The sequence below is a fragment of the Pantherophis guttatus genome, chromosome 3, assembly GCF_059756535.1.
Source record: "Pantherophis guttatus breed Tessera chromosome 3, ASM5975653v1, whole genome shotgun sequence".
In the NCBI taxonomy this organism is placed as follows: Eukaryota; Metazoa; Chordata; class Lepidosauria; order Squamata; family Colubridae; genus Pantherophis; species Pantherophis guttatus.
The window spans coordinates 54,216,424-54,244,335 of record NC_142065.1 but is presented as its reverse complement, the minus strand read 5'-3'; the positions used below and the strand labels follow the sequence as shown (position 1 = coordinate 54,244,335).

The following is a 27,912-nucleotide window of genomic DNA, read 5'->3' as shown; positions in this document are numbered from 1 at the left end:
CTTTGGGGTGGAGTTCCATCAGTACGCTGATGACACCCAGCTGTACATCTCCACCCCAGGCCACCCCAACGATGCCCTTGAAGTGATGTCCCAGTGTCTGGAGGCCGTGCGGGCCTGGATGGGGAGAAACAGGCTCCGACTCAACCCCTCCAAGACCGAGTGGCTGTGGCTTCCAGCGTCCCGATATAGCCAGCTGACGCCATCGCTGGCTATTGGGGGCGAATCACTCGCCCCCACGGAGAGGGCTCGCAACTTGGGCGTCCTCCTGGACGCACGGCTGTCTTTAGAAGATCATTTGACGGCCGTGGCCAGGGGGGCTTTTTATCAGGTTCGCCTGATACGCCAGCTGCGCCCCTTTCTAGATCGGGACTCTCTACGCACAGTCACTCAGGCACTAGTCATTTCCCGCCTGGACTACTGCAACGCTCTCTACATGGGGCTCCCCCTGGGGTGCACCCGGAGGCTCCAGCTGGTCCAGAACGCGGCCGCGCGGGGGATTATGGGGGCGACGAGGCGCTCCCATGTGACACCTCTCCTGCGCGAGCTGCACTGGCTCCCAGTGGTCTTCCGGGTGCGCTTCAAGGTGTTGGTGACCACCTTTAAAGCGCTCCATGGCTTAGGGCCGGGGTATTTACGAGACCACCTTCTGCCACCAATAGCCTCCCACCGGCCAGTACGCTCGCACAGAGTGGGCCTCCTCAGGGTGCCGTCCGCCAGACAATGTCGGCTGGCGACCCCCAGGGGGAGAGCCTTCTCTGTGACGGCGCCCACCCTCTGGAACAACCTTCCCCCAGAGTTACGTATAATAACAGACCTCCGGATTTTTCGTCGGGCCCTGAAAACCTATTTATTTCAACAAGCTGGGCTGGCCTGAGTTAAATTTTAAATTGATTTTAAATTGGGTTATCTTAATTTCGGCCAAAATATTTAATTATTTTAATACTGTTCTTAAATTTTGTATGCTTTGTTTTTATCTTGGCTGTGCACCGCCCTGAGTCCTATTGGAGAAGGGCGGTATAGAAATTTAATTAATAAATAAATAAATAAATAAATAATAAATATCAAAAGCCGCTAAGAGATCTAATAGGACCAGGACAGAGGAGCAACCTCTGTCCCGAGCCCTCCAGAGATCATCAATCAATGCGACCAATGCCATTTCCGTGCTGTACCCAGGCCTGAAGCCCGACTGGAACGAATCCAAATACACCATTTCATCCAGGTGCTTTCATCTAACTAAAAACAAATGTTTACACATTTTATCCAAATTTCATTTCATTTGTAATATTTCATCTCCATTCTTTATTATCTACCCATTGATAAAACAGCTCCCATATCAAATAATATTGTTTATCTTCCTGTTCTCTTATGTGGAGATGTGTATTTCTCTCTTTCAACAGCTTCCCCAGCACCATTTTTTCCCAAGCTACCAAAATATCCCAGCTGATGTTATCTACAGTCCTTCAAAGGAAAATAACTCTCTCCAACTGGAGCTCAGAATTGAATGTATCAACCTCAGCTCCACAAATTCTCAGAATTCGTTAAGGCATTATTAAGGCACCCATTAGAAAAAAAGGGGATACTTCTAAACATAGGCTAGATATCTTAAATCTCTGATGTTAATACTGAGCAGGAACAAAAGCACAGGAATTATTGCCATTCACCAGCTGCATGCAGGGTCCATTTAAATGTGTTCCTTGAAGGAAGCTGAAAATCCACGAGGTTAATGCTACTATTCAGTTCCTTTTGTAAGTCTCTGCGTTTAAAAAAACTGCCTGTAGTTGCATTGTTCTTTCTAAAATGCTCTAAACCAGGGGTCCCTAATCCTCTGGCTGCAGCCCACTACCCGGCTGCGGCCTGTTGGGAACTGGGTTGCAGAAGTGGTGGGTGAATGTGCCTGCGTGCACACACAGCTCCACTTGGACAAGCAGCAGGCAAGCGCGCGTGCCTGCAAAGCTCCAATTGTGCAAGCAGCAGGCACACATGCTTGCCACTTGCACAAACGGAGCTGCACAGGCGCACTTGCCTGCAGCTCACGTGGAACCATTCCTCCCCTACCCGCCAGTCTGCAAAGCTAGAAAGGTTGGGGACCGCTGCTCTAAACAGTCCAGAAAATATTTTTGGTTCATGCTAAAAAAAGGTACCCCAGCAGCATATACTGTAATTGAATTGTTATTTTTTGTTGAAAGCAGCGTACATAGTGCTCCCTTTTCCTATCTGTTCTCATAATAGCAACGCTGTGAGGGAGTCGGGCTGAGAGAAAGTGACTGGCCCAAAGTCATCCGTAACCTTTGGTGGTTGAAAGTAGGTTAGAAACTGGGTCTTTTTATCATTTGACTAACTCTTTAACTACCATGCCACACTTTCTTCACATATGTTCCCTTTACATATTAAAATGTTTACCATGGATAAACAGAGTGTACAGTGGCAGCTCACAGTTCCATAGGAGTCAAGTGTTGATATATTATTTCCCTCTGTCTATTTTGTCTGTATCTTTGTGAATGTGTGTGTCGGGGGGGTAATGTTAACTGTGATACAGAGCTGAAAGTTACTATGGTTTTCAGATAACTTCTAGCCTGGGTTCTAAAACCAACTCCAGTTAATTTTGTCATGGATGCAAAGACTGCTTTACAGGTAAATCTAAGAGGCAGTAATTGCTGAAGAGGAAGAAAATGGACAGGCTCCACAAGACAGCAATTAGGACTCTAACCAGATCATGCTGGGGGAGAGTGAATATTCCAGCTCCATTAGCCTTACAGGCAAAGCAGTCCCAGAAAGACTGTTTGGATGAATTGAAGTATTGGAGTTGGAAGTGACAACCTGAAGTTGTAAAAGATAATAGCAAGAAGGGAAAAGGTGGGAGAAAAGATTCAAAGACAGAGAAAATATATACATACTTGTGGAACTGGGTAACTTCTGCCTGCTTCTTCACATGGCACTGAAACCCGCTGTCAAGAGGTAGGTAGTTTAAAGTTTTGTAACTAATCATAGTAGCCACATTTCTGAATCCCAATGAGCAACATTTTATTCAGATTCATTCATGCATTCATTCTTTTTTCTTTCTTTCTTTGATTTTTTAAATTTTCTTTCTTTCTTTCGCTTTCTTTTCTTATTTCATTTCATTTCATTTACCAGTTTCTATAGCTGCCCATCCCACAAACCAGGGCAGCACACAACAGAGTCAGCCATTGTCAAGTAGTCACCTCATAAAAAGATTGCAATCTACCTTAAGGTTTTGTCCCCTTTGCCAAGCTATACATCTCGGCCTTTTCAGAGGCTATCGTAAGTGCAGGCATTCAAGAAACATTCAATTTGTGATAAATATATACTGCCCATTCTGGCGCTCCTTGGTTGACTTCTGCCATCATCCACTTGCTCATGTGCTATACTTGTTACCTTCTCCCAAGCAATTACTCTCTGTAGTGCTGGTCATGACCCACCTGAGCCAGGTATTCTCCAAATGTTCATTTCCTCTTCACGCCCTTTTTGGTCATCACTCAAATATATTATTCTAAACATGTATTAGTAATTAGTAATAATTGCATATGTAAAACATTCAAGGAAGTTCATTAGTGACCTGAAAGGTTGGAAATTGCATCAAGTAGTTATGGTAGAAGGAGAAGTAAGGTTAAGGTCAAAAAAGAAGGGTGGGTACATGATTGTTGTAGTACAGGAACAATTTATCTCTTTAAATTATCCCTATAAATCTCTCAAAAATCAATACCAAATGCAGTTTACATAAACCACAGCGAAGCATTAATTAATGTACATAGAAATGAAGCTTTTAGTCAAAAGTAGCTTGACAGAAGTTACCTTCAACCTAATTTACTACTGGCTTACTACTACCTATACTTAACATGAATGACCAGCCATGCCAGAGTTGTATGTGCCCCCTCTCCCCAAAGCCTTGGCTATAATTCCAAATCCCCATCAAATGTTATGGTCAATTGTTATTTTTAATGTAGCAGAAAGGAAAATTATTAAGCACATGTGTAGTGATTATATTCAAAGAACTTTACTGAAGTAATTTTAATAACATTTTTCAATACATTCAATTATGTTTTTGTCCTAGCCCTGACACTTTTGGGAAAAGAATAATGTAAAAAATGTAATGCCTACCCACAACCTGAAATGAATGTCCATCCAGAATGTCTGTGCTCCAGGGACTTAGAACAAAGGCCTTTTCCCAGTTCTACCTGGAGATGCCAGATATTGGACCTGAGGGTTTGGAGGCTCTCCCCTTTTTTCAAAAGACTCCATATCCCAACCCAGAGATCCTGCCTTTTTCTTCTTAGACATTCCAAGACATCAGGAAAAGCAAGCAGTCTCTGGAGTTTCCTCTGTTTGACTCTGCCCCTGTCTTAGGTAGGTAGCGATGGCAATGCAAGGTTTGGTAATGATGGTCAAGAGGAAACAGACCAGGAATGCATTTTGTTGCAACCTCAAGAGTATTTAAAACTAGAGGAAGAATCTCTTAGATTGTCAATGCCTGTTTGTGTATAATATTCCTAGAAACACTATTTTTGGAATGAGATACAGTTAGTCACTTTTTGGCAATCGTAGCTGCGCTAACTAGAATTCTTACCTTGGTGTCTCAGCCGGCTGCGAAATAATAGCTTGCCCTTTTCTTTCCCTCCTCTCCCCCCCCCAGGGCAAATGAGGTCAGCTCCATCCCTCTCTACATTTCATATGTCCCTCAAGACCTGGTTCTCTTAGCTCTCTTAGTTGCTGGGGGCCCCAGCGGACAAGGGAGATTTTGCAATGGCTCTCTTACTGTGGTTAATAACATCTTCTCTTGTTTGTGTGTCTTTTTATAATTATGTTTTCATTGTGACTATTCTTATGTATTGATTTCCTTTTTGATAAAGTGTTGTACATCACCCAGTCACTTTAGGTGGCTATACAAATATGACAGAATAAACAAACAAATAAATAAATAGGACTAGGAGGTTTTGATTGCACCCTGGAAACAGCTGCAGAACGGTGGCTGATGAGGAAATTTTTGAGCGGGCAGATTTTCCATGCTTTCTGTGTGAAAATGCTGTAAACCCTACTGCTATTAGTAACCTATTCCTCAGAGCTTCAAGTAACCCCATTCCTACTCTCTTACAAACCACAGAACAGGTTTTGCCAGCACCACACTCAACCAAAACAGTGGGGCAATGCAGGAACAACTAGTTTGGCCTCTGAGCTCATTCATCTCCGAGTCCACTAAAGACACAGGAGAATTCGATGAGCCCGCACAAGCCTAACAACAGGCTAGGTGATCACAGGACAGCATCAGTCCAGGCAGCCATGAACATATCTGTCAAATTTCGTTTATAGCCCTTGCATTCTTCCAGGTTCCTAAGTCCAGCTTAAGCAGTAAGGTATATGATAGTAGGTATATGGCAGACAGGAAGAAATGTTTGCAGGAGCCAACTCTCCTCTCTCTAACTCTTGATCCAAGCACAAGCTAAGTTGAGATAAACTCCATCATGCTTTATTAATGACCATCACATGTCTCTCTAATGTGATCTCTGTGTACACTGCAAACAGCCAATTCATTAAGAGAAACCAGCAGGGCTGAGGAAGGGCTGTGCCAATTATCAGGATAAAGCTTGGCAGCTCTATCAAAGCCAGCATCTGTCTTGATCTCATGAGGGGCCCAGTCAAGTACAGCTGGTCCTGTGAGCTTCAAGGACAGCCTCAGCAACACAGATTTCCCACCACTCCCATTCTGCCCCCGTTCACAGCAGCTTCAGGATGGGGCTTCACATTGACCGAGCAGTCTCTCAATTGAAAAGCATTGATTCTAAGCCCAGTCTGCCAACAGAGCTACACCCTTGTAATTTTGAAGCAAAAATGGGGGGGGGGGTGTTGGTTGGTTTAAACCTTGCTCTACATACTTGCCCTCAAACAGCTTAGAGAAATGAAGACAAAGCATTCTTATTTTATTTCCTGCCCTATCCGCAGCATGATTAATTCCAGCCTTCCTCTCCCTGGTGCCCTCTAGACCAGTATTTCTCAACCTTGGCAACTTTTAGATGGATAGACTTCAACTTCCAGGATTTCTGGAATTCTACCCATTTCTATCCATTTTAAAGTTGCCAAGGTTAAGCAACACTGCTCTAGACAATTATGCTGACTGGGAATTCCGGAAGCTGCAGCCCCAATACATGTAGAAGACACCAGTTTGGGAAAGAACCATCTCTTCTTAAATTCACATTAGCTAAAAATTCTGGGAGCTGTAGTCCAGGGGTGGGTTCTACCTATCTTTACTACAGGGCCGCACGCACATGCTTCACTCACGCAGAAGTGTTCTGATGACATCGGGGTCGGTGGGTGGAGCCTCCCGCTGGTTTTTACTACCGGTTCTATAGAACCAGTCTGAACCGGGGGCAACCCACCACTGCTGTAGTCCTAATACAGGGTATCAAACTCTGGCCCACAGCCCAGATGCATCATATGCTGGCTACCCCCACTCCCGGTTTAGTGAAGGGGGAAAAAAATTGTGATACATCACATGACAACTTGTCGTCACGAGTTTGACATCCCTGTCCTAATATATGTGGAAGGCACTAAACTGGAGAAGGCTGACCAAATTGTACCATGTCAACTTTCTGTTTTATGAAGAAATGCCTTTACCAAGTTTTAAACTACAGATACTAGGTCAATATTATATTAATCTTGCATTGCTTTTCATGGCACTCCTTTGAAAATCCTGGTAGCATGCCTGGTAGCATACATGCCAAATGTGAGGTTTCTCAACAGGTGTATTATGAAATTATTGTGACACCTTTTTGGCAACTGTCAGAAAGATACTACATCTGATTTAAGTGTTATCATACATTCTTCTTGTTCTTATGCAAGTTAACCATGCTGTCCCCATTCATACACATCCTCCACACACACATCAGAGGAGTTGTGTTTCCTAAAAAATTTAAAAAAGCTTTTTTGTAAAGTCAAAAAGCATGATATTCTCCCACTCTTCTGCTATAGAACACTATGTTGGCCTCTCGGTGAAAAAAGGGACAGTATCAGTTTAGAGAGCTATAATTTCTTTATCAAGAACTACCAGGTAAAAAGGTTTTCAGATTAATATTTTGATCTTACTTGAAAAAGTCAGATTTTCTTAAAGACAATTCTGAAAAAAATTAAAGTATTCTGCTATTTTAAAATTGTGTGCCTTAAATATACAAATAAATGTGGATTTAAATGTGGTTGACAATTATTTCTGAACGCATATAAAATCAAGGGAGTGTTCTGGTGGTGGTTATTTTTACATTTTTTCTTCTATTTAGAAACTGAACATGCTTTCTGTTAAACAGGAAGGAGCATCTCATTCATTATGAACTTTCGTTTCTCTCCAGGACCAGAAATCATTCTTGTAACCCAACTGATAATAAGTTAAGAAACGGGGTTGTTTCCAGATAAACCTTTCTTGACAGCTATGCTGTCTCATTCACAGAACACAAAATACTCAAATACCTTTTGCAGACCACTGCTTTATGGTAGATTAAGTTTTCCTACTATTGTAACTTTTTCATTTCACTGAAAAATAATCCACTAAGAAGTGCAAGATAGCAATTTTTCCACTGGTATAAAAATGCTGAAAATACAAAATGATGTACCTGTTTGGAAGCTTCTTTTTCTGTGAGTTGACATTTATTTCAGGTTGAGATGCTATTCTGTGCTGTGTAGAGCAAGTCCATTCTCTAACTCAACTTGAGTTAAAAAGGTAGCATTCCTACTGAACATACCTATTTCCATTTCTGTGTAAGCAAATGTTATGTCTGGCTATAAGCCACAATTTTCTTATTACTGCTCCATTCAATTTTATGTATTATCCATACAATTTTATTGTAATCAAAATTGTATCTATTCCAAAGATGATACATTCTTAAACTGTACAAGAACAAGCTATCTCTTTATTTTTTTAAAAGACCAAACTGACAGATACGTTGCTATTAGTACCCTACTCTTCTTGCTTTTGGAACTATGGTTCACAAACATTTTTTTAAGAGTGGGGAGAAAAGTGGCTTTGGCTATAAAAGTTAGGTGGGGGAAAAAAACAGGACAAATTTGAAATTGATTAGAAAATCAAACAGGCATTTTTTTCCTAGCTGTGTTGCAAAGGAAGTGTCAAGAAAAGCCATCATCATAAAATTTACTCAGAATATTGCAATTCACTTGCAAGAAGAATCAACCCTAACAAAAATTAAGCACAAAACAAGGATCTGATATGGTTATCAACACATGTCCTTTTTGGAAGAGATGATGTCTAAGTCTAACTCAGAAACCAAAAAGGACCTCACTGGTTTCTCAATTACATGGGTTTTTCTGCACGGAAAAGAGAAAGAAAATGCATTTTGTACAAAAATGCATGGATAGTTATGGTCAACTCTAAGAGCCATGTCTTAAAGTTTCCCCACATATTTTCTCCAGAAGGAGATAAATAAATTTGCCCAAACTAGGTTGGTAATTGGAACCACCTTGAATGATGAATTTGTAGAACTGTTAACCTGGGTTCTTATTTATCAAAATCTCTCTTCCCACTCCTTTGAAACACATTCCCCTTCTTAGCATAAACTCCAACATACCTAAATAGCAGAGAGAGAACTTACCTGTCCTTCCAATAACTATCAGGCATTTACTTCCAGCAGCAATATGAACAAGTTCTTCTTTCCTATGCTGTCAAAAGCCTTACAAGGCATCTCCCCCCTCCCCCCCAGCACAGATATTGTCACTTCAATTTTACAAGAGACTGATTTGTCAAGCATCTCTTTACTCCGTACCAATAAAAAGATTCACTGGCTCAAATCAATTAGTTTCCCTAGGAAAAAAGAAAAAAGAGAAGGGAGTAAGCATTTACAGACCTGGCAATATCAAGACCTGACTGGACAGCTCTTTCCACCTGGAAACCAAGAAGCTGACAAATTAAAGAAGGGGCATCCCATGGTCTTCTATCCAATCATGAGCCAAGAGATCTCCAGGATATACCTGGGGCGATAGAGGAGGAAGCTACAGTCACTGAGGCCACCAGGATTTCATAGTTTCTCCGTCTGAGCTACAATCCCATAGGATTCCAGCCTTGGAGCCGGCTTGGGCTGTACCAATCACAGCTACATAGGGGGAGAGGGAGGAGACAGTCCCAAAATTGCAGCCACTGCCAAGAGACAGGCAGAGCAACAGACAACTGAAAGAAGCCACCAATGGTCAGTCAACCAAGCTAATTCCTAATCTCAAAGTAAGGAAGAATTAACCCTTGAAGTACCAGAGAGGGTTATGGCGCTCTTTCAGGCACTCTCTCTTTCACCCTACAGTGGAATGCCAATGCACCAGGATTTCCAAAAGTAAAAGCATACAGCACCACATACTGGTCATTTGGGGGTAGTAAGAAAAAGGTGAGCCTCCAAAAACAAAAAGCTGTTCTGAGTTTAAGCATATGTCCACATGTCTGTGCGCACACACGTGCAACTAAAATAAACAAACAAATCTGCTCTCTTTTCCTTGAGGGTTGTTAAAAAGCAGTCTAATATATTCTTTTCCACATAATTTTCACTTTTCACCCTGTGTGATATTCAATCCTGCCTCCTAAATCCATTCCACCTAGAATCCAAAGGCTTAAAGCAGTCACTAAAACATTCTAACAAGCCACTTCTAATCATCGGGCATTCTGCATTATCTAACTTACACAGCTACCATAATCTTTACCAAATACGTTAAGCCAATTGGGAATTGAAATTCCCAATGAAGTTTAGTTTTATGGTATGACAGGGAGAAAAAAGGCAAAAATCTGCAGAGAATAGAGGCAGATTGAGGATGGAAGCAGGGCAAGCGTTATTTCCAAGAGCTGTAGTCACTGAATATTTATCAACAATGACCACGAAGGAGCTGCTGTCTCCTCCCACTCCTCTGGATGTCATGGAAGTCTTTTTCCCAGATATAAAAGGCCTGGAGTGTCACAGTAACAAGCATCTCATTTCCCTCCCTGGTCTTCAAAAGGCAGCCAGGCATCAGAGATGAAAACCTTCTCAAGCGAATTCTATCTGGAAGCTTGCAGGAATACCCTGATGATGTTCACATGGGCACACAAGGCAAGGTTCACAGTTCATCATTCAGGACTGCTTAATGCAGGTACTGCAAAAATTCAGATCGCCATAAGGCAACAAACAGATACAGAACATTCCAACCTTTTGCTGCCACCTCATAATCATCTGGACATTTGCAGTTCTCATAGCTGAGTTCACACAATGCATTACCTTAGTGCAAGATGTAAAGCTGTCTACATATAGAAGCTGAGCAATCTAAACAGGAATTAAATTCCTGTTGCTGAAAATAATAAGCCACGATCCAATTCCCAGTGGATTCTTTGCAACCACCTTTTTTTTTTTTTTTTTTGCTTTAATTTATATGCCGCCCTTCTCCGGAGACTCAGGGTGGCTTACAATGCTTTAAGCAATAGCCTTCATACTTTTGTATATTTATACAAAGTCAGCTTATTGCCCCCACAATCTGAGTCCTCATTTCACCTACCTTTGAAAGGATGGAAGGCTGAGTCAACCTTGAGCCTGGTGAGATTTGCACTTGCAGTAATTGCAAGCAGCAGATGTTAATCTGTTAATAACAGTGCTTTAGTCCACTGTACTACAGACCTTCACCTCCTACCTGTAGTAAGGACCAATGTTTTATATTGACTTGCTAGAAAGTTATTTGAAATATATTACACTTTTCATCTGTTTTTATTTTTTGTTTTCAAACATACATCAGTTCTAGGATCTGTTTATAAGCAGAGCAAGGGAATGATATAAAAAGTTAAAAAGTGATATTTTTATATGGATTTTGAAGAATCCAACTTTACCGTACATGGTACCTTCCAGATATGCTGGATAACAACTGCCATAATTTTCATTCACCTACTAAAGAGTTCTTGCCCCAGAATTTTTTTTTTTTTAATTTGATTTATATGCCGCCCTTCTCCGGAGACTCAGGGCGGCTTACAATGCTTAAGCAATAGCCTTCATTCTTTTATATATTTTATACAAAGTCAGCTTATTGCCCCCACAAACTGGGTCCTCATTTCACCTACCTTAGAAAGGATGGAAGGCTGAGTCAACCTTGAGCCTTGGAGAGATTCGAACCAGCAGAAATTGCAGGCAGCTGTGTTAATAACAGGGTGCACTAAACCACTGTACTATTGGAGAAATAACATCCAATCATTCCGAAGTTAGGGAAACTGTAATATATCTTTGGGACCATGGAATGAACAGAATACTACAAATAGTTCTGAACATAGCATTCATCAAAAACTTGCCTATTTTCCAAGCTACATATACAACAATTTTGCTTTCTTAGTTTAGTTCAGATACTGTAAAAATTGGTCTTTTGCTTATACTATTTCTCTAAAAAATAAATCTTGTTTCACAATTACTGGAAAATGGTCAACATTTTAGAGTGGACATGCTGAACATTTTCCAAACATGTAATTGTAAAAGACACTAAACAGCAAGCTAATTACCATAAGACTAAAAAGCAAGTTTGAATAACACTTATAGTGTCTCTGGAGCAAATAATTATTGTTGATGTTGCAGCAACAAAAGAAATCGTTTCAATTAAACTTCTGCATGCCTCACACAGAACAATCTAAGGAAATGTAAATGTAAGCCTTGCATATGAAAACCTCAGTGGAGCCCTGATTTAAATAAGATAGGGCACCATTGCAGAAATCTCAAGGTTGTTTTAAAAATTCAGGAGTAAGCTTAACATAGCCAACCAGCCGCTGCAAAATTATATGTCAAAACCTTTCGGCTACAAGGTTGCTTTAAGCAAGTTGCCTGTTCTCGACAGTTTAAAAGAGAAACACTAAAAGAATATTTTTAGTGAACTGGCCTCACAAAGACCAGGAATAAAATCCAAACAAAACTAAAATATCTAGTTTTATAGGGCTTTTACTCAAACAAAACACTTCTGCATGCTTGGTTTATGCAAGCTTATGTTCTCAGAAATATGCAGAACACTTATTTGCTAGATATGAATAAGACAGCTGAAATGCAGGAATGAATGGTCATTGACTGAAGTTTGACCTGATCCCACAACAGATCTGCACAGGAGATATGAGTTCTGACATCTATATTGCCTGTATGTTGCAGCATGTCATAAAGGAAGGCTGTATTGCCCAAAGAAAGGTACCAGAGATGAAAATGAAAGATTAACAATATGTTCACTGAGAAGTAAGACAACTGTCTCCAAATACAAGTAGTGCTCGACTTATAAATACCATTGAGCCCATAATTTCCATTGCTAAGCAAGACAGTTGTTAAGTGGGGTTTGCCCCATTTTATCACCTTTCTTGCCACAGTTGTTAAGTGAACCACTGCAGCTGTTAAGTTAGTAACATGGTAGTTAAGTGAATCTGCTCATCAGAAGGTCACAAAAGGTGATCACATGACCCCAGGACACTGCAACCGTATAAATACATGCCAGTTGCCATGAGTCTAAATTTTGATCACGTGACTGCAGGGATGTTTCAACAGTGGTTAAGTGTGAAAACCGATTACAAGTCACTTTTGTTCAGTGCCTTTGCAACTTTGAATGCTCACTAAACGACTGGTTGTAAGTCAAGGACTGCTTATAATATACAGAGTCTGAATCAACCCTTAATCACATGAATCCAGCAACCTTCCCACCCTTCCCACGAGGTCGTGCTCTAGAGAAATTTTCTCAAATTACAGAACTGATGAAAGTATGCCCATTGTGGCAACTGCTCATGTTTTTTCTGGGAAATCAATTCAGCAATTCTCTCTGAAAAGGTTGCTGGATTGTGCACAACTCAAGGACAGGTTAGGACTGCCTGCCCTTCACTCTCTGTGTATACGGCTTCTCTACTCACTACAACCACAACAAGGAGTACAAGTGGGGAAAACCATAGCCAAGAACAGTTAATGAAAAGAGGCCCATTTCACAGATATCCCAGTTTAGTCAAGCAAATGCATTTTGTTATTCTGTCAATTCCTGACAAGCTTCTGCACATCACTTTTTTTTTCCTTCCAGGAATGAAGAAATTATGGGGAAGGCTTTGATATATTTACATTTGTTTTTCTTGGGGTGGAACAGAAAACAGCAAAATGTAACCGGTCTACCACACATAGTTGGTTATGCATTACTCTAACAATTGAGAAAAGTCAGAAAATATTAAGCTATATATAGCAGCACTTCTTCCTGTTATGAACTCTTTTGTTCACAGAAATACTTTAGTTTTAAACCAGACACCACTGCAGTTATAATCTCCACTAATAACTGCTAATTGCTATAGTACCTAGGTTAACATAATGTTACGTCAACATGATGCTGTTAAAACTAGTTGTGTTCACAGAGGAAGTACTGAGCCCCACCAACAGCCAGAGGCTCTCAACCTTCTTTTGGAAATTCTCTGCAAATTGTCCATTTGCTTTGAAGATGTTACCTAGCTGGATAATGAAACATCTGTACAAAAGCAACCAAGTTCAGAGAGCACCAAGGATTCCACAACTGTCCATTTCTTCAGACCTCTGACAAGACGATTGGCCACTTCCTCTGCAACTAGGTGGAAGGCTGCAGATGAAGAAGGATAGAAGCTAACAGAAAGCGAAGCAGTGAGCCCTCAGCAATTATCCAACTTAAAAAAAAAATCACACCCACATCTTCTGCATTGCACCAGATATCTCTGCCTTCAATTCCAACCCAATCTCAAATTTCTGAGTGGCAGATGCCATCTCATTTTAGAAGGATTTTTACTTTTAAAGAAACACTATCAGGCATCAGAAGGAATCAAAGCTGAATTCATAAGCACTGAGTAAGCTCCTCAGCCATACTGCTGGATCTGATAGAAACCAATGGCAAATGAAAAATCTATATTTTCCTACGACTTGAAATAAATTATGCAGAGGCCTTCTTTCTAAGATGAGTATCAATGGCAAAGTTTGCTTCGTTGAACAGGTTCTTATCTTTCCACTGTGAGCTGAAAATATTTAAGGGCTGTCCCATTTTTAATAGATGTTTGCTTACATGTAAAAACAATATTTACTGTACATGTAAAAACTTTTTAAAAAGCCCAAAGAAGAACTAAGAAATACTGGCTCAACAAGCACAGCAGAAATGTCAAACACTCACCCAAACAGGATTGCTATAAAGGAAATAACAGGTGGCTGGGAGATACAGTAATGCATGGACCACCTTGAATTTTTTGGAGGGAAGACAGAACATAGGAAACTTATAAGAAAGCATTTGAGCCTCCCATTACACTCCATTTTCATGTGTATGTGTCACAAGAAACAACAATTGCTATGTTTAAACCAGGACTTTTGAACCAGTTGCTGTAGGGCAGTGAAAGAATACCTCACCAGAGGTATTTCCTAATCTTCCTTCTGCTTATAAATGAAGGTTTGTAAAAAAATACATTTTTGGACTTGCTTTACATTGGGTAATCAGATTTTGTTGTTGTTGTTGTTATTTTCAGGTGGCCTGCTGTTCTGTATTTCCTCATGTTTTTCCAATATGTTTTTGTTTATTATAAACTACCTGGAGCCATCAGAGTGACTAAGCAAAAGGTAAACAATGTTGTATGCAAATTAAGAGAATGGGAAAGGAAATATTACAAATTTCACTTTATTTCTGTCTTGCGCACACAAACACAACAAATCAGAAAAGGAATTTTTAGCATTGCTAACAAGAGAGATATTTTTCCATTAAGCTGACAAAAGGAGAATAGTTGCCTAGATGTTACTCAAGCAGAATCCCCAACAGCCTCAACAAGTATGACCAGTTGTGAGGTATCCTTATTCAAAGCAGAATTGGGCTTAATATTTCTAAAGTCAACACCAATGGCCTAGCTAGTCATTCTTTTACAGCTCTGCGAATAGCTGTAATAGGTTTTTATTTTAAAAGATTCCCATTCTATTTGACTCCAACTGTGGTAAACTGATAACAGTTTTGGGAAACAGATAAAAATTGTGGTGTAAGTCCTAAAACAGGTCTACTGCATTAAAAAAAATCATCCTGACAAAATGAATACATACTTCTCCCTCATGTGGGAGTCATGTGAGCCCAACCACTTTGCTAGTCAAAGCCACAAAACGTTAAATGTACCTCTAAAAAGCCGCCAACCACTGTCCTAATCCTAAACAACACCCTAATTCCAGGGCTCAATTTATCTTTCTCAATCAGCACTTCTACCCTTCATAACCTAGAGAGATATAATTCTCACCTCCACATTTCATCTCTAACATCTATCATCTGTCTAGCCCAGTGTTTCTTAAACTTTTTGCTCTTGGGGCCTCTTCCTACTTTTAAAAGATATAAAAAGGTTTTGTTTCTATTTATCAACTTGCTACCTTAAAAAATTAAAACTGAGCATTCATAGAATATTTATTTATTGAATCACGTAAAATAACAATATTAAACCAATTAGATACTAACATAAAATGTTTTTCATAGAAAAAAAATTAACTAATAAAAATAATAAAGATTTTAACTCTTTGCAAATACCTTCAATATCTGCCAAATAATTTTGACTTCACAAACCCCTGAAAGTCTTGTGGGATCCCAGGAGTCCTCAGCCACATTTTTAAACAACAAGCAATTTTCTAACCAGTGGTGGTGGTGCAGATCCATCTGGGATTGAAGGAACGCCCTGAAATTGTTGTGTTGCTATAAAACTCACAGATGAGAAACACTTTTTAGGTCACACAGAATGATCATTCTGAGCCTCAGGATTCTCTCTCCTGAGTTTAAAACCAGTAAATATGTTTGTGTTCCAGAAATGTTCTGAGAAAGCTAGTCAATATTGTTTTTAAGTTTTAAAAATAGGGAAGTTCTCAGCAAAAATATTCTGGCTGCCAGAGAAAGTTAACTCAAAGGAAATGGCTGGAGATTACGGTTTGAACATTTGCTGTATTTTTCCCTAGTTTTTATTCTTGTATCAAACTAAATGTACCTCACAAATTACCATTTATGTATTCATGTAAATACATTCATGTATTTCACTTGTTATTCATGTTCCTCACTTGGAGGAAAAAGATTCTGATTGCAACATTTTATCATTTTCTCTAATATCTCCTATTTATGTATTACTAAAACTCTATTTGTAACCTTCAGTTAGGTGGAACAGTGTAACATCAGTCCAAATTTTTTGAATTAGTTACCTCAAATGGGCTAACTTAAAGAATGCATCCAAAGTTTGGGTCTTATTAGTCCCATAGAATTGAAATTTGACAAAGTTGTGACCACTGCAATGCCCCATTGCCATGGTCAGTCCCAGTGACAATTATCATTTTCAACACTTTCTGCAAGGTTTCCACATGGAAAATCAATGGGGAAGCCAGCAGGAAGTCATAAGTCACTTTCATTCCCACTGCTTTTTTGTCTACCCATGGCCATTCTGTTTGCCTATCTAGGTAAGGAAATATCTGTGAAATGATGATCCAACACGTCAAAGGCTGTCTAGTGCTTTTTAAAGACCTACTGTTGCTCTTGAAGTTCTTTTTAATAGTCTTTTTATGCTAGGTTAAAATGGAACCTCTCCTCCTTTGGATTGCAATAATATTATCTTTCTGGTAGGAAATTTCATTATACACTGAGGACTTTAGTGTAAACATGAAGAGTATGGATTTTCCACTGGTTTAAAAATAAATCCATCTGACTTCACATAGAAAAGGGACAAAGCTGAGACACTTAACCAAGAGAAGAAACCTGAATCAATGATTCACATGAAACTTCAGTGCAACTGTGTAAATTTTTGGTCTTATTCAGTTCCCAACAATTATCAATGGGTAATTTAGTTATACTGACTAGAACTGTGAATTACTCGATTTTTCCATTAATGGATTTTATATGTGGGGTAGCAAAAAAGATGGACTCTGAGAATTACAAATGAAAAAGGGTGGTTTCTGATTCCCTGCTCAGTTCTGTGTTTGAGATAGACCAGCATGGTTCTAGGAATCTCTTGGAGTAACCTTCCGCAACTACATGATTTCTAGATATTTTTGGCTCAATCTTTCATCACAGAGCTCCTTCTTTGGATATGCTTACTGAAGACAGTGAGATTTGTAGTGTAATACATGCCGAAGACCTGGCTAAGCAGAGCTTTCTCAGAGTCTTCCTTCACAATCTGCAATAGTTTTTTCAATGAATTTTGTTGTTCCATAAAATAGTTTTAACCTCTTATGATTTTGCATGGATCTATTTTTTTTTTTTGTAACTTCATAAAAGTTTTATTTCAAAAATAAAATGTTTTATATACAGTGTTATGACTATTCTTTCAAATAGTGGCACCTTGGTACTCAACTGTTTTTAACACTCATCAAATTTGGTACTCAACGGATTTTGACATGAAAATTTTGTCCCGTACTCGTTTGTTATTCAACGTGCATGCTAGAACTTGTTGGTGTCGGCTGCCTTGTGATTCACTACATTATTCCTTATGGGAAAAAACTGACTGGTACTCATTGTTTTTGGTACTCATCATGCCTCCCAGAACCAATTAATGAGGTATCACTGTACTGAAAGATACACACACACACTTCTAATTTGTTGGTGAGATTGTTAGAATGCAGTATTGCAGGTTGACTCTGCCCACAGTCTATCATGACAACCTGAAGAGTTCAATCCTGACCGGCTCAAGGTTGACTCAGCCTTCTATCCCAGTAAAATGAGGACCCAGATTGTTGGGGCCAATATGCTGACTCTGTAAACTGCTTAGAGTGGGGTGTAAAGCACTATGAAGCAGTATATAAGTCTAAGAGCTATTGCTATTTTGTTTTTGTTCCAGGATATTGTAATGAACTCAATAATAAAAAGAGAACATTAAGGTCTCTGTTTAGTGTTTAGTGTTGCTTATTACATGCAGAGGATTTTGAAGTCTTGACATTCTGTAATACTAGAAGGGACTGCTGCCTGTTCATCACAGGAATGACAATCCCTTTGAGCCATTTTGACTCCTTATGTATATTTCTCATGGTTTTTAATTCTACATAGACCACCTGAACCCCACAATGAGAGTCAGACAGAGAAGTAGCCTCCCCAAATTAGACTGTAAGTAGAATCTTCAAATGCTGACTGATGAAAAACTGAGAGTCACACTGCTGGAGAAAACAGGATTTCAGGAACACTGTGGATTAATTTCAGGATATGACATTGAGACTGAAACCTCATTCAGGGCAAGCTTCTCCAGCCAGGATGAAAAGAAATGTCACAAGAAGTTACAATAAACCCACTGTCTAGTTTTTATTTATTTATGGCATCTAGCTCAAACCTGAAAGCAGACATTTTAAAATCATGAAATATTGAGAAAACAGAAAAAGGAACAGATTAAAAAAAAGGGTCTCATATTCATCAGCACACTGCACATACTTTCTGACATCTCTTACACTGAATTGATCAATTGCTACCTGATTCTTTTCAGAACAGACACATCTCCAAATATATAAGCCATCCAAAGTAGTTAGAGAAACTTTAATCAACTGTAATGGTGAAGACTCATTACTCCAAAGAAAAAAAAAACAGGATCTTTTTAAGGCAACATAAAAAGAAGCCAGATGGAACAGCAGTTAGTAGGAGCAAATACAACATCTTGTGTTAACCAGAGATCCCCACACTGCAGAAGTACTTGCACATGAAGATTGTGTATGTCATATGGCTTTTTTTAAATGTGCTTTTCTTTTTTTAAAGGAAAGACAAAATATCCCAATTTCCAAGACTTGCATATTTGAAAATATCACTTCCATTCCTCTTGTCCAAAGCACTGCAGTACTGTTTCTCCTACCGTATCTTGAATTAAGCCGCAATGCAAAAACTCAATACAGAAAAAAAGCAAGTTTGATTTTTCAGCAAGGGTATTATTTATTCACCTACTCAAGGGACATAAGTGGCATACTCAGGTGTATCTTTTGCCACAATCATATTGGGGGATGTGTATATTTACACCCTGCTAACTTCTCTTTCTAAAAGCTAAAGTGTAAGTCCTTCAAGATAGACCAGATCAAGGAATAAATACAAGAATTATTAGAATTTTACTTTAGTGTTAAAAGGTATAACAGAATCTCGAAAGCCTGTTGATATTCTCCCTCTCTGCCCTGCCCCCCACACTCATATAGCAAAAAGAATTCAGGCATGGCAATTTTGAGTTTCTTTCTCACTCACTTCCCCTTTACTGGCTAAGCCAGTGTTTACTTAATAGTTGTGGAATATTTTCTCCTTCTCCCTGCTAGGAAATAGCTGTTCGCTTTTTTAAAAAATGTTTACTATGTTGCCTCTACTCAGTGGTATTTCCAGGCAGTTTTCTTATGGAGCTGTTTTATGGTTAGTACTAATAGAACAGCAATTCTGAAACAGTGATTTATGGATCATCAATGGCACATGAAGGCCCACCATGTAGTCTACCAGTCTTGCCACAGTGATTAGTCAACTGGTCACACAAGAAGCACATTTACTCCTTCCCATCTTCTGCATTCAGTGGCAGTCAGCTGCTTCATGAAAATGGATCAATAGTCAAAACCTGTTTCATTGAAGCAACAATGCTGGCAGAAAAGTGAGAATAAAATTCAGAACACTGGCAAAAGTAAACAAGTCTCAAGTACAGTTACTATGAATCTATATGTAATGTGACAAGTGGAACTATGTTCTCACATGAACAACCGAAGAAGAAAAAGCTAACAGAAAATACAATACAGTAATGAAGAAAAAAACCATTTTCATTGAGTGAAAGAACCCTTGACTCCTAGCTGTTTGGGTTTAATATAAATTTTCATGTCATTAAAGACAAAAATGTAAGATTTTTTAAAAATTCTAATTGGGTGGTTCCTGCATTTTCTGAACATTTAGTAATCCATGATTGCCTAGAATTTAAGAAACACTGCAGTAAGAAGCACCCTGCAGATCCTCCAGTAAGCTTAAAACAAATTGTGAACTGTGCCTTCTTAGCTACACAACCTGGGAAGAAGAAAACATGGGCTTATATATGATAGTCATTCCCAACTCTAGGGGATAGTGCTCATCTCCATTTCAAAGCCGAAGACTCAGCATTGTCCGAAGACATCTCCGTGGTCATGTGGCCAGCATGACTAAACACCAAAGGTGCAAGGAACACTGTTACCTTCCCACCAAAGGTGGCCCCTATTTTTCTACTTGCATTTTTAATGTGCTTTCAAACTGCTAGGTTGGCAGAAGCAAGTAATGGGAGCTCACCCCATTACGCAGCACTAGGATTCGAACCGCTGAACTGCCGACCTTTTGATCGACAAGCTCATCATCTTAGCCATTGAGCCACCATATATATATATATATGCGCAATTTCATATTATCTCAGTGAGCTTAACCTGTAATGTAAAACATGTTCTCACCATTTACTCTGGACAGATCTAACTTAACAAAAGCTCTGGATCTTAAAAAAGAACTAGAAAAGGCTATTGAACAGATTTCTGCTCATGTTATTAAATTTACAATTGTGAGTATCCTTCCTTCAACCAGCACATCTAATGAAAAGCTTCCCCAGGGAGCAAGTCAACTGTGACAAGAGTGTATGAAGCAATTATGGCATCAAATGTTTTGTCACCTCCTATAATTTTTGTGCAATTGGCCCAAGTACGCATAAAAGAAACTACAACACAGAAGCTTTATCGTAATGTGTTTTATGGAATGTTCATAGTAATGGTTTCTACTCTGTATTACACAAACAGCTGCCATTATGATGAGGACTGCACAAAATTGCCAGGTCTCTCTCCCAAATTTAATGGCCCTTTTTGCATCTCTCCACTACACCCATTACAGCAAATTCCCAGAAATTCCAGGTAGCTTAAGGATACGTAGGAAATCCCAACAGATCTGGAGCTCTCCAGGTTCATCAAAGCTGCCAGTATGCACAAAGAGAATGGCGCATGTGTATTAAAGGGAGGACAGAACACACCACATTATCTACACCTCCAGCTGCAAACAAGCAATCTTTTCCTTTTCGTTCTTCCCAGGGCTGCCATCCCACACAAAGTTACCAGGGGTACCAGAATGAACCCAGGAAAACTTATTCCTGAATTTTAAAAACTGAGAAGTGCTGTTAAGCATCCAACAAGGAAGCAACCATCTTTCCTGTATGAATAAGCACACCATTAAAAAAAAAAAGGGATATGAATAAAAAGAATCCTGATTGCCAATTTCTCTATTTCTCTCCCCCCCCCACCTTTCTATTTCTTAAAGAGAACATGAATACAGGAAAGAAGCCATCACAATTAATTTCCCCACGAATGAGTTATCTTCACTTTCTCCAGCACATAATAGAAGCCAGCGTGAAGCTGGAGAAGCAATCCACAGATGCTCACCTCCTGGGCTGGGAGCCTGAAGGCTGGCCCGCTTCCTCAATGGGGAGCCGCTCTTGGGGGGACCGACACCAGAGGACATTTTGCTCGCTCCCGATGCTCCGCAGAAGTCTTGCAACCGGTGTTGCTGCAGCCGCCGTGCTCCAAAAGAAGGCGGAGACAAGTGTCGGGTTCGCCCCCTTCTATTGATTGATGGAGGTGCGTGGGAAAGACCGAAGGAACCTACGCAGAGCCGGGATGGATCGAGGCTTCTCCTCTTGACGATCGAGGGGTCGCTCGCTCGCTCTCTACACCCCCCCCTTCCCAATTCGCCGCTTGACGTTCCTTATACCCTTAACAGGGCAATAGAGCTTTTTCATGCATTGATGGCGTGGCTCGGCGGAGCTTTCGGTGGTAGGCTTTGTAAGACCCTCCCACCTTCCACTGCTCCCTGCAGCCGAACAAGAGCATGAGACTGCATTCTCCTTAAGGGGTGGGTGGGGGGACGGACGACAAATGCTTATAACATCATAACAGCCAGTCCCCTAATTGCTTTCACTAATATTCTCCCTCCCACTTTTGCTTAGACAAGATGCTGTAAATTTGCCGGCCGAGAGGGCGCCAAAGGAGCCTCTCCCAAACCCAGGAATTCTGAATGTCATCAATCCAGGGCCAAAACGGGAGGGGTGTCCTTGCGCCCTTTGGAGCATCCGAGTGGCAGCCTTTATTATCCTCCACGGAATGATGGCTCAACATGTTAAAGAGCCTGGCTTGTTTAACCTCATCCACACCGCAGACAGAGCCATTAACCAAGTGGCTGGGGTTCCTACAACCTCCGTTCACTAGTAGGCTAGTTTAGTTGCCCTGTTGGGTGACATCCTCCCCCCCCCCACGCCTTCCCCAACCAATTCGGAGCAATTTCTTGCTCATAAATCGCGCTTAAAACACTAAAGCCACGAATCGACCCATACATAATTCGACCAAAGTTAGGGCTAGGCAAACCGGTTTAAGAAGGCGTCCCCTGATTTAAAGAAAGCGGGAAAAACGGTTCAAATTACACTTCGGTTGCTTCCATGACGTTGAAAAAAGGCGTGCATGGATCCCCCCCCCCGCACTTGCCGATGCCGTGATAATTTAGGATGTAAAAAAAAAAAAAGAAAGAAATGGTTTTTAAATGCCAAAGTTGCGCTTTGCGCCTCCATCAGCTTTTCGAAGCCTTCCTTTCAAGCGGAAGCGGCCTACTTGGTGACGCGCTAGCAGCCTGGGAGTCAGGGCCAGCGCTTGGGGGCCGGGAACAAGGCGGAAAGGGCTTCTCCGACCGAGGCCCCGTCGCCCTGCCGGGAAAGCGCCCGCGGGCGCCCTAGGCCAACATCGGACATTGGAGCGGAATTCGAAAAGGCCGGTTCTTCCCGCTCGGCCCCGGTTTCCCGGCGTCTTGGTTGGAGATTCCCCGGCGCGCAAACGCTCCGCCTACGGCAAGGGAGGCGGAGACTTTGCAAGCGGGGGTGCGAATCCAAGCTGAGCCTCCTCCCGAGGACTCCTTGGCAGAGCGGGCAGTGGGGCCGCTGCACCCCGGGGGAATAACGTGCCTTCTTAGGGAAGAAAGTTATCTTCCGGCGGGACCGAGAAGCCGGGGCAGGGGGGAAGGGAAGGGAGCTGTATCTGGGAAATGGCGCCCGGAGAGGCTGCGGCTGTTATCGCTTGCATGGACTTCCAAGTCAATATTTGTTTTCCCTCAAAACCGGGATCACAAGCGACGTTTAAAATAATGGTCGTCGCCTGCTCCTGACTCTTAAATAAAATGATTTAACGCCGGGTCTCCCGGCCTTAGTTTCAAAGAAACTTGAGCTACCAATAAAGGAGAATATTTGTACTTCAGGGGTTGACATGAAGGCTCCTTGGTGTCTCTGAGCTTTGCTTGTTTTCTTACAGACGTTTCATTACCAAACTAGGTAACATCATCAGTGTTAGCTCACAGTGAGCTACGCTAACGAGGATGGGAAGCAAAACGACCCAGAAATAAAGTCCTTTGTTAGCCGCTGGGTCCAATTTCTACACTTTAGGTCTTGCCGAACGACTTCCTAAACTTTCACCGGGTTGTTTCTAAAAGAGCACCTCCGCCGGCGTTGTTTGCGCCTCGGAAACTCCCGAGGCCGGTAGACTCCTCCCCGCTGATGGGATAGCCAAGGGGACGAGCTGAGAACTTTCCAGCCGGGGATGCGCGCAGCGTGGCTCAAAGAGAAGCAGGCTGGTGCCTCCCGAAGAGTTTTAATCGTGGGCGCCTGTAATAGCCCGAGCGGCAATTAGGAGAGATGAAACGTGAAGAAACCAGATCGAAGTAGTAGCTGCAAGGAAGGCGATTGGGCAAAGGAAAATAAGTGACGGGGGCGGAGGAGAAAAGAAAGGAGCTAGTCCGGAACTTACTTTGTTTCAAAACAGCGAAGCGTCTTCCCTACCTGAAGCCATCCTACTGCTGGCTGAGAGGTCCAGTAAGTGAAGGCCCAGCTGCTTTCGCAGCTAGCAAGGAAATCGGGCGGAGGGCAGCCCCTCCGGCGCCAGGCGAGGCTGAGCGGGTGGGTTGCACAAGCACTTCCTGGTCCAAGGGTCCACGGCTCGGCTCAGCACAGCTGGGTGGTTTTGGCTGGGAAGATGTGATCCCAGCCTGGCTGCTGGGTTGCCAGCGCTGATGGGCCCTCCTCTCTCCTCCCTGGCCGGGTCCGGAATAGCCCGCGCTGACCGCTAGGCGGAAAACAACAACAACAACAGCTGTTCCTGGAGCAAAGAGGAAGCCGGTCTTCGGCGTGGGCAGCCGGGGCTGCTTCGCGAAATTAAATCGCGGCGGTCAGGTTGGGAGTTCAGGAGTCTCCGCGTAGTGGTGGAAGCGAACCCGGGTTTGCCGTTAAGGTTGCCCGAAGCACAGCCCCATCTTGCGGCAAAAATGGAAACCTCTAGCAATGACGAAAGGAAAAACGAGCGGACATGCCGAACAACGAACAAATTCTTGAGAAATTATTTTGTGACAGAGGCTTGTAATATTTAAGGTGTGGAGAAAGAAGAGGCGGGGTCTTACAGAGCAGTCTTTTCTTTTCAATCCTAAATGCAAATCGGTGGGATAGGAATGAGAACAAGATCACTGCAATGTGTTTGAAGGCCCAGTATTTTAAGGAGGCATTATAGGAGAATGACCTTTGAGCCTATAAACTACATCACACCAGAATAACGACAAAAGTGGTCACACTTCCTCAAAGTAACCAGCTGCAATGAAATGGCACTGCAAATAAATTATTAACGGTTTAAATTAATGTTAAGATATTGCACAGCAAGTGAGAAAGAGTAGTTGATGGATCCTGATGGCAATACATTATTCATTTTATTTTTAATCATGAGGCAGCCCTCTATAAATATTGTATCAGCAGTAATTCAAAGATTGGTTGTTTACTTCTAGCCACATCAGCAATTTCCCAACTCACAGGATTGATAATCTTATCAGGATTAACCTTTGGTTTCTTTTTCATTTTTTCATTCTACAACTGCCCTGTGGAAATAGCTGAATAGTACTATATATGCAACCAAGCAAAGCTTGTGGGGACGAAGTTGGAGTAGATTGTACTTTGCAGTTATGCCCAGATCTCTTCTCATTTTAATATTAAAGAATTACAAAGCTATTTCTTTCTGGACCAGCTGCGGTTTCTGGATGGTTTTCAAAGGCAGCCCCAAGTAGAGCACATTGCAGTAGTCCACTGAGAGGTGTGATGATTAACAAAGAGCAGTGGTTCCCAGGTTCAGGAACAGGAACTACTGTGACCAGATGGAGTTTTGCAAAGGACTTCATGGCTGCAGCTGCCAACTGCTTTTCAACAGGAACCATGAGGACCCAAAAGGAACTCCAAATTGCATGCCAAGTCTGAGGAGGCATTTCCCTAAACCAAAAATGGAAACTTCCACTTTCTGGGTAAGTCCACCCCCACAAACCCACATCCACTGAGACTTGCCTGGATTAAGCTAGTTGAGGAACTCTGGGAGTTGAAGGCCACAAGTCTTAAAGTTGCCAAGGTTGGAGACCCCTGGACTAGATACAGTTCTTTGAAGTTTTAGTCTTCTTATAAGAATTTTCACCTGGATTTTTAAAAGCATCCTGACATTTAAGAAAGAAAACTTTCCTTGTCATTTAGTTTAATATCATGGAAAACTCTACTTGATAATGTTCATTGACCAGCTTTACTATGTCATATGATTTGTTTGTTTTGACGCATTATCCCTTTACACCATTCAGAAAGATGAATGCAGTTCATGATCATAAAAAGTTCTTTGACCCTGGCTTAAAAATTATGATTTGAAAATCTATAGTTTATGGATCTATAAACTCAGCCATTATATCCAATTGATATAAAATTCAGAGAAGCAGCACAACTCAAAAGTAGTAACTTTGACAAGCCAAAAGTTAGCCATGGTAGTGATTAATCATGGACTCCTTCAGCTTGTGAATTCTGGAGGGGGAGTACTCAAACTCTCTTCTTCCAGCATTGTGCTTTGCCTGCTGATAAGTTCTTTAAATAGGAAGGCTTAGAAACATCCAGGAGACCACATTAAGATCAGAGAGGATTGTGGGGGAGAAGAAGCTGAGTAATGCAGATGCTGGCTGACAGCTGAAGAGCTATCCTGGCAAAAATTAAATAGGCAGTGCTAATAGCTATTGAAGATCAAATATTGAATTGTTGGTTTATATTCAAAATAAAGGCTGGCTTATAAACCTTAAATGGACCAAGCAATTTCCACCAATTAATAGAGTTCTGCTTTTATATTATATACAGGGACAAGATTCACTGAAGCAATTGAGGGCATGCCCTGGATAAAAGTGCTGAAGAGGACACCCAACTAAATGACTCTATAGCTGGGATAAGAAGATCAAAGGTTTACCTGCCAAAGAATTAAACAGCCTGTCACCTATTATCTCTTCAACCTGAGAGTGGATGGTACACTGCCAATGACCTATATAAGCTCTTTTCTTAGATCTAGAGTGGTAAATATGAGCAAAACCAAAAAAATGAGTACCCTAGAGACTCAGGATACAAATAACAGGCTGTGCTCATATATGTTAGTAATGCATTCAAATTAAATCATATGTAAATATACGTCATACTGTGTTAAAAATTGCTTAGAAAGTTTTTGAGACATTTGAAACAAGTCCAGAAAAAATGTGATATTTTTACTTTAGACTGTGCTAGCCTATCAGTTGGGAGGTGGGAAATTGTTCACTAGCAATTTTGAAGCAAAAGAAGCAAAATAACTAGTAATGTTGAAGGTAAAAAGTAAACCTGCTTGTTTACTTTGATAAAGTTTGGCTGGTATTCCAACTGCTTACTTTTGTCTTACAAGGTTGAATAAAAAGAGAAAACACTGTAGTCTTGTCCTATCAGATCCTGACTTCCTGCTTATGTGTCCCTGATGACAATATTCATATATATCGGAATTTTTTCTAATAGTAAGGTTGGAAGGTTGTTCTGAAATGAGGAAAGTATAGAATGGTAATTATTTTTATTACATTTATATCTTAGGAGGTCACAATCAGGACATTTCCATGATTTCTGGACAGTTTTCTTAGCAGCAGTATAGAAGGGGCTTATCTCAGCCTCCTAGATTTTTTTATTTCCCAATTTTGCCTATGGTGCTAATATTTACTAGTAATCTTTAAGCATTAACAGGATGTGACCTTGCTTAGCACCCTAAGAGGCTGCCACCTGCTGTAGGCATGCTAAAGATACTTGTAGCTTATCAATAAATGTTCCATTGATCATCAATACTGTGCAGCAACTAAAATTCTTCAGTTGAAACTGAGCTCTATTGAAGACTTTATAGTTGTGTTCAAACTCCCTGTTCTAATTCTGAAAATCCCTATTAATTTCCATCCAAGTACTAACCAGGCCTGAGCTATTTACTTCCAAGACTTGACAAGGTGCTGCCACTCACTGAAGCAAAGAAATAATACTGACATAATTAAAGAAAGTGACAAAATAAGAGTTGCTATCAGCAAGGTGGAAGAGAAAACTCCAACATTCGATTGGCCCAGTCCTGAGAAATACCAGAAGGAACAACATAGTCTGAAAAGGGAGTTTCTTGCAAAAATGCATTACCCAGTCTGTATGGATGCATCTCAGGAGTCTTAAGCAGGTATCTTCTCTCAACCACCTAAAATATATAAATTAGATGTAACAAGGAAAGGAAATCTTCTAAACAACATAGCATTCAATGGGCAAACATTGTCAGTTGAATAGACTATAACACAAATAAATAACTTTTCCACTCTCTGCTGTACATTTAATCAAGAGGAAAAAGTATTTGGAATGTGCTGTGCTTGAAAAGAAGATTCACAACCCAATTCCAGACATTCCAAGACTAAAGTGACAGATAAGGAGAAGTAACATCTGCTGATGCATTCTTATCCTTCAATCTGAAAAAGAATTGCTCAAGTCTGGTGTATTACTCTGGATCCAATTAATGAGTCCAAATGATTCATGCACACTTGGGAAGGATTGTAGAAGCTGATCATGTTAGGTCATCAAAAATCATGTTCTGTGTTATAATCATTGCTTACAAGGTATGATTACCAGTTTTATAT

General features: G+C 40.8%; 2 protein-coding genes across 16 annotated transcripts in view; one reads left to right on the top strand and one right to left on the bottom strand.

The window, feature by feature from the left end:
- AMPD2 (adenosine monophosphate deaminase 2) overlaps nucleotides 1–24,307 on the bottom strand; it is a 63,054-nt gene extending 38,747 nt beyond the window's left edge. For 4 of the 14 annotated variants that reach the window (XM_034414776.3, XM_087889595.1, XM_087889597.1 and 1 more), the window contains exon 1: nucleotides 23,753–24,307. In XM_034414776.3, coding sequence (XP_034270667.1) covers nucleotides 23,753–23,762 — 10 coding nt within the window. In that variant the 5' untranslated portion in view covers nucleotides 23,763–24,307. Of the gene's footprint in view, nucleotides 1–8,855; nucleotides 9,091–21,320; nucleotides 22,531–23,720 lie in introns of those variants that run through there. The other 10 variants (XM_034414774.3, XM_034414775.3, XM_034414777.3 and 7 more) reach the window with 6 other exon arrangements.
- GNAT2 (G protein subunit alpha transducin 2) overlaps nucleotides 23,193–27,912 on the top strand; it is a 37,771-nt gene continuing 33,051 nt past the window's right edge. Inside the window, exons 1-3 of one of the 2 annotated variants that reach the window (XM_034414781.3) lie at nucleotides 23,193–23,634; nucleotides 24,978–25,248; nucleotides 26,108–26,269. The gene's annotated coding sequence lies outside the window, so the exon portion shown is untranslated. Of the gene's footprint in view, nucleotides 23,786–24,977; nucleotides 25,249–26,107; nucleotides 26,270–27,912 lie in introns of both variants that reach the window. The other variant, XM_034414783.3, reaches the window with a different exon arrangement.